Source organism: Podarcis gaigeae, assembly GCF_964106915.1.
Source record: "Podarcis gaigeae genome assembly, chromosome: Z".
NCBI lineage: Eukaryota > Metazoa > Chordata > Lepidosauria > Squamata > Lacertidae > Podarcis > Podarcis gaigeae.
This window is the reverse complement of record NC_139691.1, coordinates 12643685-12658978: the sequence shown is the minus strand read 5'-3', so window position 1 is coordinate 12658978 and position 15294 is coordinate 12643685. Positions and strand designations below refer to the sequence as shown.

At 45.8% G+C, this 15294-nt stretch overlaps 1 protein-coding gene across 16 annotated transcripts in view; it reads right to left on the bottom strand.

Annotated features, from left to right (window-relative positions):
* Positions 1–15294, bottom strand: part of MAPKAP1 (MAPK associated protein 1) — a 185951-nt gene that overhangs the window by 18778 nt on the left and 151879 nt on the right. For 5 of the 16 annotated variants that reach the window (XR_014559940.1, XR_014559941.1, XR_014559943.1 and 2 more), the window contains 2 exons: positions 13936–14057; positions 70–195 (listed from right to left, as the gene is read on the bottom strand). The exons of 4 other annotated variants lie outside the window; for them this stretch is intronic. Coding sequence is in view for 4 of the 12 variants with exons in the window: in XM_083721196.1 (XP_083577322.1) it covers positions 70–195 (126 nt within the window). In the remaining 8 variants the exon portion in view is untranslated. Of the gene's footprint in view, positions 1–69; positions 196–9239; positions 12441–13342; positions 14058–15294 lie in introns of those variants that run through there. 7 more of the 16 variants (XR_014559942.1, XM_083721196.1, XM_083721199.1 and 4 more) reach the window with 3 other exon arrangements.

The window sequence follows — 15294 nt, the reverse complement described above, 5'->3', positions numbered from 1 at the left end:
AAACGAAACGAAACGAAACGAAACAAACCGAAACAAACGAACAAACAAACAAACACTAATAGTACATACTCAGGGTCAAACTAGATGTGATGCAAAACACGTTGCTTGTTGTGCCTCCTCCATCCTTCCTTTCTTCCCTCTTCCTTTCGTTCGTTCTGGGTGGAAACCGCAGTGAGGAAGCATCACCCATTGCGGCTGTTATTAAGGATGACAAAGCAACCACCACCAAGGGCCATGTTTAGCATCATGCCGGTTAAGTTCAGCCCATGGACTGTGAGGGGTGCTGCAGGAACCCGTTGCGCCGCACTCCCTTGCATGTTACAGGGGGAAATATCAGCCAAGCTGTCGCTGAAGGAACGCCTGTCTATCATTCTTGACCCTCCTGTCAAGAAACTCCCGAGGAGCTTCTGAAGAACCCTAGGGCTCCCCGCGGAAGGCAGGCTGGCTCTCCATCTGTGTGGTGGGAATAATTAAGACTCACCTCCCAGGAGGAAGAGGTGTCACAAAAATACAGTGAGAGACACAGTGCTTACCAAGGAACAGCAGCAACAGGCCTGGGAAGATCACATTTTGGGCTGAACGACAAGGCTCACATCCGCTTCACAGGCTCTGGCATTCCCTCCTTTTATTTAAAGAGATGCAAACTAGTTTTGCCAGTAGGGCAGTTTCGAGTGCTGCAGAGGTCAAGGAGGAAGGGGTGGTGGGGTGGCAGCAGCGATCCACGGGCCTGATTTGGCTCAGGGGGCTGGCAGTTGCTGACCCTTTGCATTACAGGCTTACTGTTTAGCACAGAGCCCCTGCAAGGCCTCTCACTGCCGGCCTCTCTCGCTTTTAAATCTGGTGATTTATCTCGTCTCTTCCGCTCTGGTATTTCACAGCTGACAGAAGCAGAACGCGGAACTTTATTTCAAATTCTTATTTTAGCTTTTTAAAGAGTCAGCCCTTTTCGGGGGCCATTAGAGAGTCAGAGATGTCAATAATGCTTATGGCGGGGAGAGTAACAGGAGGCAGGGGTTTCAATCCATCATGGAAGATGCATCTTACTGGTGTGTGTGTGTGTGTGTGTGTGCACATGCATGCACGCACACACAACCTTTTGTAGTAAGAGAGAGAACTATATTTCACAGCCAGGACCTTTGCTTTCCAAAATGGGATAAAAACTTTCCGTGGGCTGGGAGATACAGTTAGATTAGGAATCTCCAACCTGTGTATGCCACATATTACTTGAGATAGTCGCTGAAGTCACTGCAAAGCTGGGATAGGGAAACATTTTCAGCCTGAGGGCCACATTCCCCTCTGGGGGCCACATGGCAAGCAGGGCTAGAGGCAAAAATGGGAAGAGCAATAAATATACAGTCATACCTCGGGTTGTGAACGCTGCGGGTTGCGAGTTTTCGTGATACGGACCATGCCAAACCTGGAAGTACTGGAATGGGTTACTTCCGGGTTTCGGCACTCGCGCATGCACAGAAACACTAAATCGCGCTTTGCACATAAGTGCCAAATCACGTCACGCGCATGCGCGGTGGGTGGCAAATGCTGCGGGTTGCAAACATGCCTCCCACAGGGATCATGTTCGCAACATGAGGTATGACTGTAAATCTTACCTTTGTACTAGAGATTATTTCTATATAGAGCCACACAACCCTCTCTATCCTCTGCCCAGACAAGCAGAAGGCATTATCGGTCATCGTATTTTGAACCTATGGGCACTCTCCCTGTCCAATTAGATAAAACAAAATAAAATAAAAAATTCTTTCCAGTAGCACTTTAGAGACCAACTAGGTTTGTTATTGGTATGAACTTTCGTGTTATTAGTATGAGTTTTCGTTTTTATTTTGTTTTGACTACAGCAGACCAACACAGCTACCTACCTGTAACTGTCCAATTAGATGGAATTGATGTTTTCTTTTTGGGGGAGGTGTTAAATTTTCTGCATGTTAATTTCAGTGAATGCTTCCTACTTCAGTTAAATTGTGGACTAGAAAACTGGAAGATCATCATTAGTTCTGATCATTGTCAAAATTATCTTGTTGCAACCCCGCCCCCCTGCCCCCAAACCGACGGCTTATCAAAATATCCCCCTTGCTTTGAAAAAAGGGAGGAGACTGGCTGTGCTTCAGATTTATATGCCCCCCCAATGATTTAGGAAACAAAAAGCCAGGGGGACTCGGGTGAGGGTTTTATGTCCCTCCATGCCCAAATTGTACACTGTTAACGGCGTGAAATATTTGTTCAGCAAAACGATCAAAGCGGCACTTTGCTCTGCTGCTAGTTGGGACAGATGCGAGTTTCTGGGTTGCGAGGGGCAAATTGATTTCCATTTCCAGGAGTGCTTAGAGAACGTGATATACGGCTCTGGAGCCACCTTCCAATAGAATGTCACCGTGGGTAATACAGAGATCGATGTGGATTTCAATTTATTTATTTTTTGCTCCCTGTGTGTAAGAATGAGATTATGGGGACTGCCAACAGCAAGGGTGCAGTGCTAACCACAGGAAGCAATATATACTAAAGAGAAGGGCCCATAGCTCAGGGGTAGAGCACCTGCTTTGCATGCAGAAGGTCCCAGGTTTGATCTCCGACATCTTTAGGTAGGGTCGGGAAAGACTCCTACCAATCAGCACAGAAGACGATACTGAACTAGACAGACCAATGGTCTGACTCTGTATAAGCCATTTTTCATATGCTCCTCTCTTTTCTTTTGAGAATGGACAATAGCTCAGTGGTCAGTCATAGGATTTGCACGCAGAAGGTTGTAGGTTCAATTCCAACATCTCCAGGTGGGGCTGGGAATGACTTTAGTTCAAAACTCCACAGAGCCACTGGTAGATGCATCATTGGTTTGACTCTGTATAAGGCAGTTTCTGCTGTCCTTTCAAACTCATTCATTCCTAATATGGCAGACACGGGTACCTTGCTGCCTTGGATGGGAAAGACAGGAATGTTCTACCTGGAGATGCTGGGGACTCAACCTGGGACCTTCTGCATGCAAGGTAGATGCTTTGTCACTGAGCTGTGGCCCTTACCTGGTGAAAAGGATTGGCAGGGGGTTCAGCCCTGAGAGGAGGAGGGTTCTTCACACAATCCCACATGATTCAAAGTGAAATTCAACATCCATAGGATGTGACTCCATGGGAAGTCGGTTTTAACAAGAACTATTATGAATAATAATAATAATAATAATAATAATAATAATAATAATAATAGAATCATGCAATCATAGAATTGTAGAGTTGGAAGGGATCCCGAGAGTCATCTAATCCAAACCCCTGCAATGAAGAAATCTCAACTAAAGCATCCATGACAGATGGCTGTCCAACCTCTGCTTAGAAACCTCCAAGGAAGGAGAGTCCACCACCTTCCGAGGGAGACGTTCCACTGACAGCTCTTACTATCAGAAAGTTCTTCCTGATATTTAGTCGGAATCTTCTTTCTTGTAACTCAATTTGGGTTCTACCCTCCAGAGCAGGAGAAAACAAGGTTGCTCAATCTTCCATGTGACAGCCTTTTAGATATTTGAAGATGCCTATCCTATTTCCTCTCAGTCTCCTCTTATCCAGGCCAAATACAGTGGTGCCTCGGGGTAAGTACTTAATTCGTTCTGGAGGTCCATTCTTAACCTGAAACTGTTCTTAACCTGAAGCCCCACTTTCTTAACCTGAAGCACCAAGCCTCCTGCTGCCGCAGCTGCACAATTTCTGTTCTCATCCTGAAGCAAAGTTCTTAACCCGAGGTACTATTTCTGGGTCAGCGGAGTCTGTAACCTGAAGCATATATAACCTGAAGTGTATGTAACCCGAGGTACCACTGTATATCCAACTCCCTCAATGGCTCCTCATAAGACTTGGTTTCCAGACTCTGGATAATCTTGGTCATTCTCCTCTGCACAAGTTCCAGCTTGTCAATATCCTTTTTAAATTGTGCCCAGAACTAGACACAGTATTCCAGGTGGGGTCTGACCAAGGCAGAATAGAGTGGGACTATTACTTCCCTTGATCTGGACACTTTACTTCTGTTGATGCAGCCTAGAATAAGATTAGATTATTATTTTTTTGCTGATGCATCACACGGTTGACTCATGTTAAACTCGTGGTTTGTGAAGACCCCTGGATCATTTTCACATGTACTACTAGCAAGCACTAGTAGTAGTTTGTCTTCCTTTGCTGGCCACCCTGCACTCAGCTCTCGCCTGTGGCTCCAGCAGCAACACCCTGGGAAATGGGTCTCAAGCCTTTGGTGTGTTAGAGACTCCCCTGGCATGCGATGACAGGCTCAAGAGGATGGAGCCGTTGAGTGGACCCAACAATAAAGAAGGTGGTTACTGCTTGTGCTGCAGAGGGGAATGAGGGGCAGATGGACATGTCAACCTCAGAAAGTAGCTTATCTAGTAGAATAAAAACTGATCCTAAACCTTCACTACCTTTCAGCTATATTCATTTGTGAGAAAGCCTATGGAGGAAACTGTGACAGGTTTTCGGACAGGATGAGTGACTTAAAGTGAGGAACCTCTATCATGCCCAAACACCACCTGAGGAAGGTTAGTCCTCAGGACATTAAGTCAGCTAACCCTCCCTTATTTTAATTACTTTTGAGATTGGGATGAATTACGACTGAGGTGATCTGTACTCCCAAAAAGTTGATATTTTTGTTGTGCTTTGGCATTCAGCTTTTTACACAGATACCACTCAGTATTTGGCTCTTTAACAGCTAAATTCTTTGATTTTAATAGCTGTTGTTCACCCCAATTCACCCCACCCCTGAAAGCCTTCGAAGACCACATCTCACCAATAAATCTAAAGCACTCTTATACCACTTTAACAGTCATGGCTTCCTCCCCAAAGAATTATGGGATCTGTGGTTTGTTAAGGGTGCTGACCCCACAGGCCTAGAATTCTCAGCACCCTTAACAAATTGCAGCTCTCAGGATTCTCCAAGACCTTTAAAAAGGTATAAGAGTGCTGCTTTTCGTCCAGTGGTATGAGATCAGAACCCAAGACTTCTCGCATCCAGGTGGCAAATAGTGCCCTCAAACAAGGAGGCCGGATTCTGCCTCTGCTACTCCTGACATCTAAAACGAGAAGCTTTTTGAGTTGGAGGTGTTGAGGCAGAGTCCTCTAGTGCCCAAACACCATTGGTTCTCATCCCTTTTAAGCTTACTCTCTGCAAGAAGCCCCCCCCCCGACCCCTTGTTTTGGAAGAGATGATAAATAAATCAAATTGCACTAAGCAGCCTTTCCACAGTTGCGATCGGGCTCCTTTGCCACGTCTGCACCTCATCAATCACGCCATTGTCTGCTTGAGAGCCGAGCCTTGTAAATGTCATATCCACTCAAGCCCAAGGAGAAGCGAATCCAAATGCAGCAAAGGAGTTTTAATTGGATAGTGTAATTAAACTGGGGAGGGGGAAGAAAGAAAGAGAGGGAGAAAGACCCAGCAGGCTGCCTTTGACAGGATAGATGAAGCCCCCCTTTTAATAGGGCTACGAACATATTTGTTAAAGAGGATGAGGCAATGAATGGTCTCTTCCTGATGGTGCTCTGGAGCACTCTGTGTACACACACACACACACACACACACACACACACACACAGATCCTGCCTCTGCTACTCCTGGGGTCCTCTTTTGGGGTGTGTGAGAAGCCGATGGGCACACCTGCTTGGAGCAGGCTGCTATACGATAGAACTCCCAGCTCAAAAGCAATGGGGAAAGCCCATCTTTAGGAATGGAGAAGGCTGCTTCATACTGAATTGGGTCCTTAATCCAACCAGCTCAGTACCGTTTGCACTTACTGACAGCAGGTCTTTAAAAGGGACTCATCACAGAAAAGCCCTGGAATGGGTGACGAGAGACGAGAGTTTTGCCATGAAGCTCCTGCAGCATCTGATGGCACCATGCCAAGAGATACCAGCAAATGTAGGAAGCTGCCTTCTACTGGATCAGACGACTGGGTCCATCTAGCACAGCACTATCTACACTGACTGGCAGTGGTACTCCTGGCTTTCAGGCAGGGGGCACTCCCAGCCCTACCTGGAGATGCCGGGAATGAACGTTGGACCTTCTGCATGCAAAGCAGATGCTCTGCCGCTGAGCTGCAGCCTGTCCCAACTTTGCTTGCATACCTCATCCACCATGCCAGTGTTGGCCTTGCTCTCAAGAGTAGTCAGTGGTGGAAGCTGGCCTTTCCCTGGGTCTAGAGGGAGAAAGTGTTTTAAACAGAGGACGGGGTGAATCAAAGGAAGACATGAAAGAGAAAAGTTAAGAGCCTCTTGGGACTTAATTTTGCAGCCTCCATGCCAGTGCAATTTCAGAGTCTGGTTCTGGCCCAGAAGGAAGAGAGGGCTTTTGAACATCTCCACACCACCATTCAATAGCCACAGCTCATACATCTCTAGAACCTCCAGTGTGTGTGGCTGGCATTCCACATGGAAGTAGAGTACTGTCAAGACACAGAATGTGCTTTCCTGACGCCATTTTCAGTAACTATCTTCGGTTTTATCAGGAAGCACACAATAGCTGCCATCCTGTGTCTATGACCATGCACTGATCACTCTTCTGCTGTGGTTGGTCCCCATCAAGGCTATTAGGGTGGAAGGAGGGGAGCCCAACAGCAGATGGCGCCAGAGCCAATTACTTCTAATTTTGTCGACATCCTCCTCCAGGTTTGAGTTATAAAAAGGCATCACTGAGACCTTGACACTGCAATCCTATCCTCCAAAGAAAGACATGATGCTGGCACACACGACTTCCACGTTTTATCCTCACAACAAGCCTACGAGGTGGGTTAGGCTGAGAGATTGCAACTGGTGCAATGCTACTTGGTGAACTTTGTGGCTGAGCAGGGATTTGAATCTGGGTTTCTCCACTTCTAGCCTGACACTAAACACAGAGCCATGTCCTAGAGGGACATGAGCAACCACTTTGCTGAAGTTAAGCGGGCCCAGGTCTGGTCAGTTTCTGGATGGGAGACAACTTGGAACCCCATTTGCTTATTTTCTGATTTTTATTTCTGAATTTATAAACTGCTCTGTGTTCAGAGGAAAACCCTGACAGAGTACAGAAACAGAACTTAAAACTAATGATATTGAAACAAGAATTAAAAACTGCAGGAATGAAACAGACTTAATTTGAGTAGGATTGGGGCAAAAGGAAGTTTTCAACAAATGTTGAAAATGCTTCTGTTCTTAGGGATGCAAATGTAGCAAAGCTTCCTATCACTGATACGCAAAGGTGGCTGAATGGAAATCCAATAAAGACACAACAAAAGCAATAAATGCAAAATGGCATCATTAAAATGTAATCTAAGAACCCAACCATCCTAATCAGGAACATAAAGCATTTAAGGAAGTCTAAAGAGGCCCCGTTGACACAGACATCAAGTCTTAGGTACCTGATGAAAGGTGAGCAGAGAGGGGGCCGGATGGATGTCTCACGGGACCAACCATGCTCTGAATCAGCCTCCCCCAAGCTGGGGCCTTCCAGATGCTTTTGACTACCATGCCCATGCGGGATAGGGCTGATGGTGATTCAAAACATCTGGTGGACACTGGCTTGAGGAAAGCTCTTCAGCATGTGCCACAGGAGAAAAGGTCCTGTCTCTGGTGCTGACAACAGCAGAATTCTGATTAGGACCTCAGACATGGATCTCAAGACTCAGGCAACTTTATAAGCGAAGAGGCAGTGGCTGCGATGATGAGAATTTATCCATTTTTCTACTCTGTGCTTCCTCCCAAAGGAGCCCAGGGCGAATACATCAATTTCATTAAAAAGCATTCTAGAAACAATTAAAAACATTTTAAAAACAATTGAAAGCAATCACATTCTCTAAGCCAATGATTTAATGGTTGCCAGGAGCAGCATTTTTCAAAAGCCTGGACAAACAGGAATGTTTTTAAAATCTTCCTGAAAGCTGATGAGGGAAGCAGACAAACCTCACCAAGGGGGGGGGGCATTCCACAAATGGGGACCCACCACTGAGAAGGCTAGTTACAGGCCAACATCACATGGGCAGCCCCTTGTGGTGGCACAACCAACATGGCCTTAACTGCTGACCTCAGGGTTCAAAATGTTGGGGAAGGTGCTCTTTTACGTCCTTAGGTTCCAAACTGTTTAAGCTTTGTATGCTAGGACTAAAACCTTGAATTAGGCCCAGCAGTTCACTGGTAAGTCATTGCAGCGCTTTCAGGACCAGTGGAAACTTAAATAAATAAACAGATGCGCTCAGCAAACAAAACATCCTGTTGATTTCTGGGTCTGTGTCCTAACATAACCCCATTTGTAAACTCACAAGGGTGATGCTACACCCAATGTGTTCAGCCCACGAAACGAAGACACCTTTGGCTGCAAATGCTAACCGCATCTCAAAAACAAAGGCTAAAACAAAACAACAGCATTTGGGGGCCTGTTAATTTGGCTATCACTTACAAGCCAGCCTGGATTGTGCTGGAGAAAGCTATTTTCGTGGAGATGCCAAATTCGACGGGAAAAAGGACTGACTCGTGTAGCAACATCAATCAAAACGTCGGCCCTCTTGGCAGCTCTCGACAGTGAGGAGGGTTCAAAGGTTGCGGGATAAAGGAAAAGGGAGGAGGGGGGGTGGCAGCATAGGAGAAAGCTGTGCTCTGGTTCAGCTCTAATATGCCCTAGCTGGAAGTATTGTGCGGAGGTACCTACCACCCCTCTGCTGTATTAGGCAGCTTTCATTAATCTTCTCGCCATCTTCCTTAACTAGCCATGCAGAACCGCTCGATAGCAAGACACATAATGGGAAGGCCCCTGCGCCTATTACCAGGTTAACATTCTGTTAAGCCCCAGCACAACAATGGAACAGGAATCGAAAGGGAATCTTAAAACCGTGAGCCACAATCCAGGCAATTAAATTACAACTTGGGAGCCACCAGTGTACATGCGTGGGGCCCGCAGAGGGGTGTTGTGTGTGTGGAGTAGGGCCGTTGGGGAGAACGGAAAGTATTGCTGCCAGAGAATGACGAAATTCCATTTAGATAGAAATTATTCTATTAATGGGGATGGGGCCGTAGCTCAGTGGCAGAGCATTGTATGCAGAAGGTCCCAAGTTCAATCCCCAAAGGCACCTCCAAGCAGAGCTGGGAGAGGCTCCCTGCTTGAAAACCAGGCAAGCTGCCAATCAGTGCCAATGCAGAACCAGATGGATCAATGGGTTTGACTTGTACTGTTTAATTCAGCCCCTGTATTCAGAACCAGAAGGGCCGAAGTATTCCTTTCTTTTCAAGTGAACAGCAACAGCAGTGCATTTGCTTTCCATGGGGACGGTCTCGGGTTCAAGCCCTGGCACCTCCAGGTTGGGCTGAGAAAGGCCTGCTGCCTGAAACTCTGGAGAGCTGCTGTTACGTCAGCATAGACAGCTTGGCTAGAAGGATCAATGGGTATGACTCAGTAGAAAGAAGTTTCCTATGCTCCTAATAAGTGAATTTAGTAAAACAATGGGGAGGAAAATGGTTGACATGGATTGGGTTTTTAATGCTCTTGCCACCAAGCTCAATGCTTGGCAACCACACCACTGGCTTCTGAGGTTGGTGGGTGGCACTACCGTGTGGTTGCCACATGTTAGAAGGCTGGGAGAAGCTAATGCAGAAGAATTATCATTATTGTGTATCATTCTCAAATGCCTAAAATGTTTTAAGTGCTATACAGAAGATAAATAGACAATCCCTGCCTGCAGGCTTGCAGCCCTTCCAGATAACCTGTTTATGGAGCCTTCATCCTGTTTTGTTCGCATAAAGCTTATACAGAGGTTAGATTACACCCGGTCTTTACTGAGCATTCAGGATGTTTACACGTCTTCCCATTCACCCCACATTTTCCAAAACTAAAAAAAAGTCTGGTATTTTTGCGCTAAGGTGCAAAAGTGGAGGGCTTTAATCCATTTTAAATAAACAAATCTAAAGTTCTGGTATGCAAGCTGTCACTCCAGAAAAGTACTAATTGTCTGCAATCTCAGAGACACGACACACACAAAAAAGGGATGTGGAGGAATGAGGTAAACAATCTTGAGCATTAATCCTTAAAGTAATATAGTTGTTCTCAGAATTCTCAGCAGGGGTGCCAACTTGAATAAAATATTGGGGTGGGGTTCCAGGTAAGCCCCACCCCATCACACCCCATTTGAATGATAGTGCCCATCAACTTTGGGAGGGCAGCCCCCTCAAACATTTTAGGGGGTGGGGAGCTAAGGGACCTTGGCCCCTGGGAGTTGGCTTCTATGATTCCCAGCTTGAATGGAAACAGCTTGAGGAGGGGCCAAATGGTAGCTGGTCTCTCAGCTTAGCCAATGGGAGAGGCCTTGCTCTCCTGCCTCTACCTCTGCTGCAGCTGAATGATAGAGGAGGGCCCTCATCCCTGGGAGTTGTAGCCCAATAGCACCTGGAGGCTCTTCCCCCATTCTGGCTGGATGCTTGGCCCAATGCAGTAAGGCTCTTGTGGTGCTCCAGGTTTGAAAGGAAACAGATCTGGAGGCCAAACCCTCATGAATGAGTCAACAAAGCAAGTCACTCATTTGAACACTTGGTCAAAATCGCTGGCCTGCAGAAACTCTGCTAATCTGGTTGCCTCAATTTTTCAGCAGCACAACATGGCTGTAAGCCACAAGGGCTATGTTCTCCCTTCACAGTCAGAGGCAGTATCCCTCAATATACCAACTGCTGAACAACACAGGGAGGGAGGGTGCGGTGGGATTCAGGGCCTCTCAGAGGCCTCTGATTGGCCACTTCAAGAACAAGATTATAGACTAGATGGGCCACTGGGCTGATCCATCAGGGAACTTCTGATATTCTTAAGTTAACATCCACACAGCCTTCATTGGTCATGTTCCACCCACAAGAGTTTGTTTTTGTGGAGCAGGCAATGGCTTGAGGAACTGACTCCCGACCTGTCTTCTCCTCAAACAATGTAAAGAGACATTAAGAGAATCAGATTTCCTTTAAATTACACTATTGCCAAAGGACATAATTGTATTAAGCTTATTACGTTGCTTCCTTTAGACTTTATATTATGTACGCTTAATTGAGATACAGGGCTCTTTTTTGGCAATAAAAATGGTAGCTCCTTTATTAAGACTTAAATCTTCCTCGTTAACGACAGGACGCTTCCCCTCAAGATTCAAATCCTGCAAAATCTTTTGTGATAATCAGATGGTGGTTGATTTAAACAAGCACTTTATAGATATGGTGTTTTGCAAGATTCTAATGGGCTTGGGGTTTTACAAGCACCTCTCCCAGTGTTTGAGTTCAAGCAGCCGGATTTATATGGCAAATAAAGATTCAGAACCTTGAGCCAGCCCAGCATAAGAGGCAGAAATATTCTCAAAGGCCAATTAGGAGCAGAAATGACTTTGACACATCCCTGTGCATCAGGCCATCTTCATGCTGCCAAATTATTCCAGCAGGCAACAATCCTATCCTGGGTCCCATGGAAATCTGAGGGCTGACTGGATCAGGAGAAGCTTGGAGCGTTGGAGCTGGAAAACCAAAGCCTTGATGGATGGGGAGGTGCAATTGGAATCCCAACAAGTGTGTGATTCTGGGGAGGGGTTCTACTCTGAGTAGGGCTGAGTGCTGGATACAGCCCTATGTCCACAGACACCCACATTTAAGAGATGTTTCTGAAGGGTATTCTCTGGTGATCAGGGTAGAGGAAGGAAAGAGGCTTATGTTATTGAAATCAGAAGTTGACACCTTTGGAGAGGGAGTCTCTTTTTAACAAAAGAGCAAAGGCGTCTTTGTACAGTGGAAGTGCAGGACCATCCGTTTGTGACACGTTCCAGTGCACCTCGGAAAGAGTAGATGGAGGATGGTTGTGTTACAAGAGATAAAAACATGGAAACAAAATATATTGCAGAACTCAAAAACCGTTATCTCCCCCTCAGCCTCGCTCCCTCTGCCATAATTCATTTCAAGGAAGCCCCAGGAATAATTTTTGATGTAAACTCTGCAACAAACATATATCACGTTGCTGATAGGATCACAGGCAAACCTGGGGCTATGAAGAAAGCATCATTCCTTCATCCACCCAAATAAGTGTTATAAGTGTTACTTCCCCTCTTTAAAGGTTCAAAAGGGACTCATTGAAGAAAAAGCCCCAGAATGGGTGACAAAGAACCTGTTTTGCTGTGAACCTCCTGCAAGGAATGATGAGACAATGCCAGGCAATGTCAGCAAACAGATGACTTCCAATGGGTCAGACAATTGGGTCCACCTAGTTCAGCAGTGTCTACACTGACTGGCAGCAGCTCTCCAGGATTTCAGGGAAAGGGCACTCCCAGACCCACTGGAGAAGCTAGGGATTGGACCTGGGACCTTCAGCATGGAAAACAGAGTATCTGGTAATCTACTGAGTTACAACTCTTTGCAGGAACACAATAAGTTGCCTTATACTGAAGCAAATCATCACTCCATCAAAGACTCCTGTGTGAGTGTCTGGAGGTGGTTGGAGGATGGATGGCGGCTAACAGATTGGGGTTGAATCCTGACAAGACAGAAGTACTTTATCTGGGGGCCAGGAGGCGAGCAGGTGTGGAGGATTCCCTGGTCCTGAATGGGGTAACTGTGCCCCTGAAGGACCAGGTGCGCAGCCTGGGAGTCATTTTGGACTCACAGCTGTCCATGGAGGCACAGGTCAAATCTGTGTCCAGGGCAGCTGTTTACCAGCTCCATCTGGTACGTAGGCTGAGACCCTATCTGCCTGCGGACTGTCTCGCCAAAGTGGTGCATGCTCTGGTTATCTCCCGCTTGGACTACTGCAATGCACTCTACGTGGGGCTACCTTTGAAGGGGACTCGGAAACTACAACTAATCCAGAATGCGGCAGCTAGACTGGTGACTGGGAGCGGCCGCCGAGACCATATAACACCGGTCTTGAAAGACCTACATTGGCTCCCAGTATGTTTCCGAGCACAATTCAAAGTGTTGGTGCTGACCTTTAAAGCCCTAAACGGCCTCGGTCCAGTATACCTGAAGGAGCGTCTCCACCCCCATCATTCTGCCCGGACGCTGAGGTCCAGCGCCGAGGGCTTTCTGGCAGTTCCCTCATTGCGAGAAGCAAAGCTACAGGGAACCAGGCAGAGGGCCTTCTCGGTAGTGGCGCCCACCCTGTGGAACGCCCTTCCAGCAGATGTCAAAGCGATAAACAACTACCTGACATTCAGAAGACATCTTAAGGCAGCCCTGTTCAGGGAAGTTTTTAACGTGTAATATTTTACTGTATTTTTGGTTTTTATGGAAGCCGCCCAGAGTGGCTGGGGAGGCCCAGCCAGATGGGCGGGGTATAAATAATAAATTATTATTATTATTATTATTATTATAAAGACAATATAGTGGTACCTCGGGTTGAGTACTTAATTTGCTCCAGAGGTCCGTTCTTAACCTGAAACTGTTCTTAACCTGAAGCACCACTTTAGCTAACGGGGCCTCCTGCTGCCGCTGCGCCACCAGAGCACGATTTCTGTTCTCATCCTGAAGCAAAGTTCTTAACCTGAGGTACAATTTCTGGGTTAGTAGAGTCTGTAACCTGAAGCGTATGTAACCTGAAGTGTATGTAACCCGAGGTACCACTGTATTGTCTACACTGTATGGCAGAGTTTTCCCAGGATTTCTGACAGCGGTTTTGCCCTGGACATTAAACCAGGGATGTTCCACATGGTAAGCACGTGCTCCATCACTGAACTCATCCTTTCCTCATGCAAAAAGTTTTTAAAATCTTTTTTCATTATTTTAAAACCATAAATATCTATTTTTGTTACATTACTTGTAGTTAATTTTTAAAAAGTTATACAAAATTTAAAAACTACAGTGCTATCAAACAGTATACATAAACCATGTGCAGTTATAGATCACTGTTGAACGAAAGCATAAATATATTTTGAGGTGTACCCAAAGAGAAATTAAAACTGAATGGATTCACCTCCAGGCTGAATTTCCTAAGGCGCAAAATGCATCTTTCCTCAACTCAAGCTGCTATTCTTCTGGGCAAGGATTCTTGACTTAAATTCCTCCAGGAGTTTGAAAAGGACGCTCTTTTCCCATCTGTGTGGGGAACGATGTACAGTGCAGTTAAGACCAAAGTTCCTTTCAAGCCATGTGCAACCTCCATATGCCGCTTAAAGGTCCCCAGAGATCCTTCTGACATTACAAAAAGGCGAATGAGCCAAAGTGGTCTAGCTAGGGACCGGGTCCTGGACCCCAATGATGCAGGACTGGCTAGATCCTGAATAATTATGTTGCACAAAAGTTTGATTGTGGAGGGTGACCTGGTTGTTGCTTAGAAAAGAGCCTCAAGATTGTAGGGAAGACAACATGGGTGGGATTCAAATAGCTGCAAGCTTCACTCCCATTCCCTGAGAGCTTTAGGCACAGGAAACCAGGAAAGTGGAATTTAGGGGTCTGTGCACTGTAATGCTTGGGAGCGTGAGGGGGGGGGGGCCTTATGGATCTTGACTCAGTCACTTTCTCTCATGATTTATGTATTGCAGCTTCACATAGGGAGCAATCCCCAGTAACTATTAATTTTTTTTTGTTTATTTAGGTCATTTGTACCCTGCTCTTCAGCCAAAAAGGTTCCTAGAAAGATGTATAGTCAAAAGAAGACAGTCCCTACCCATAGGTTTACAATCTAAAGAAGGAAAAAAAGTCTAACGCATGTCAAAATGAAAAAATGTATGCCAAAATAACTATTTAAACTGTGAACTATAACAAAAAATATCACATGTTTAAATCCTGTGTGTGTGTGTTTATGTGTGTGATTATCCCACTTCCCCCAATAATAATCAAATCAAATCATGAGAAAATAACTGTTTGGTCATGCACATTTCATACAAAGTTGTATTTGTATTTATCCCTCAAGCTTCTATTCCAGGGGCACAGGTGCTCCATAAAAAAATGGAAAGAGCCCTGCTGAAAGAGATGCAAAGGTCCACCCAGCCCAGCATCCCAGCTCCCAGCTCCCAGCCAGTCAAATGTTTCCAGTCAGGCCACCCTCTGCTTTTTAAAAAGCCGTCTAAATCTGGGACTGTGTGGTCCCATTTTATAGGAGTGAATTCAACAGCGCAATTCTGTATTCTGTGAAGAAGTACTTTTCCCCTGTTGGATCTAGGATTTATCCAATTAAGAAAGAAGGCATAAAATCCCATCCTGTTGCATTGGATGAGACCTTGATCTATTTCATATTATTGACGGGTAGATAATAATTTATTGGTCCACTTTCTCTGCCCTATGCATGTTACAATGGACCTCTATTCTCTCCCCATTTAGTGATCCTTTTTTC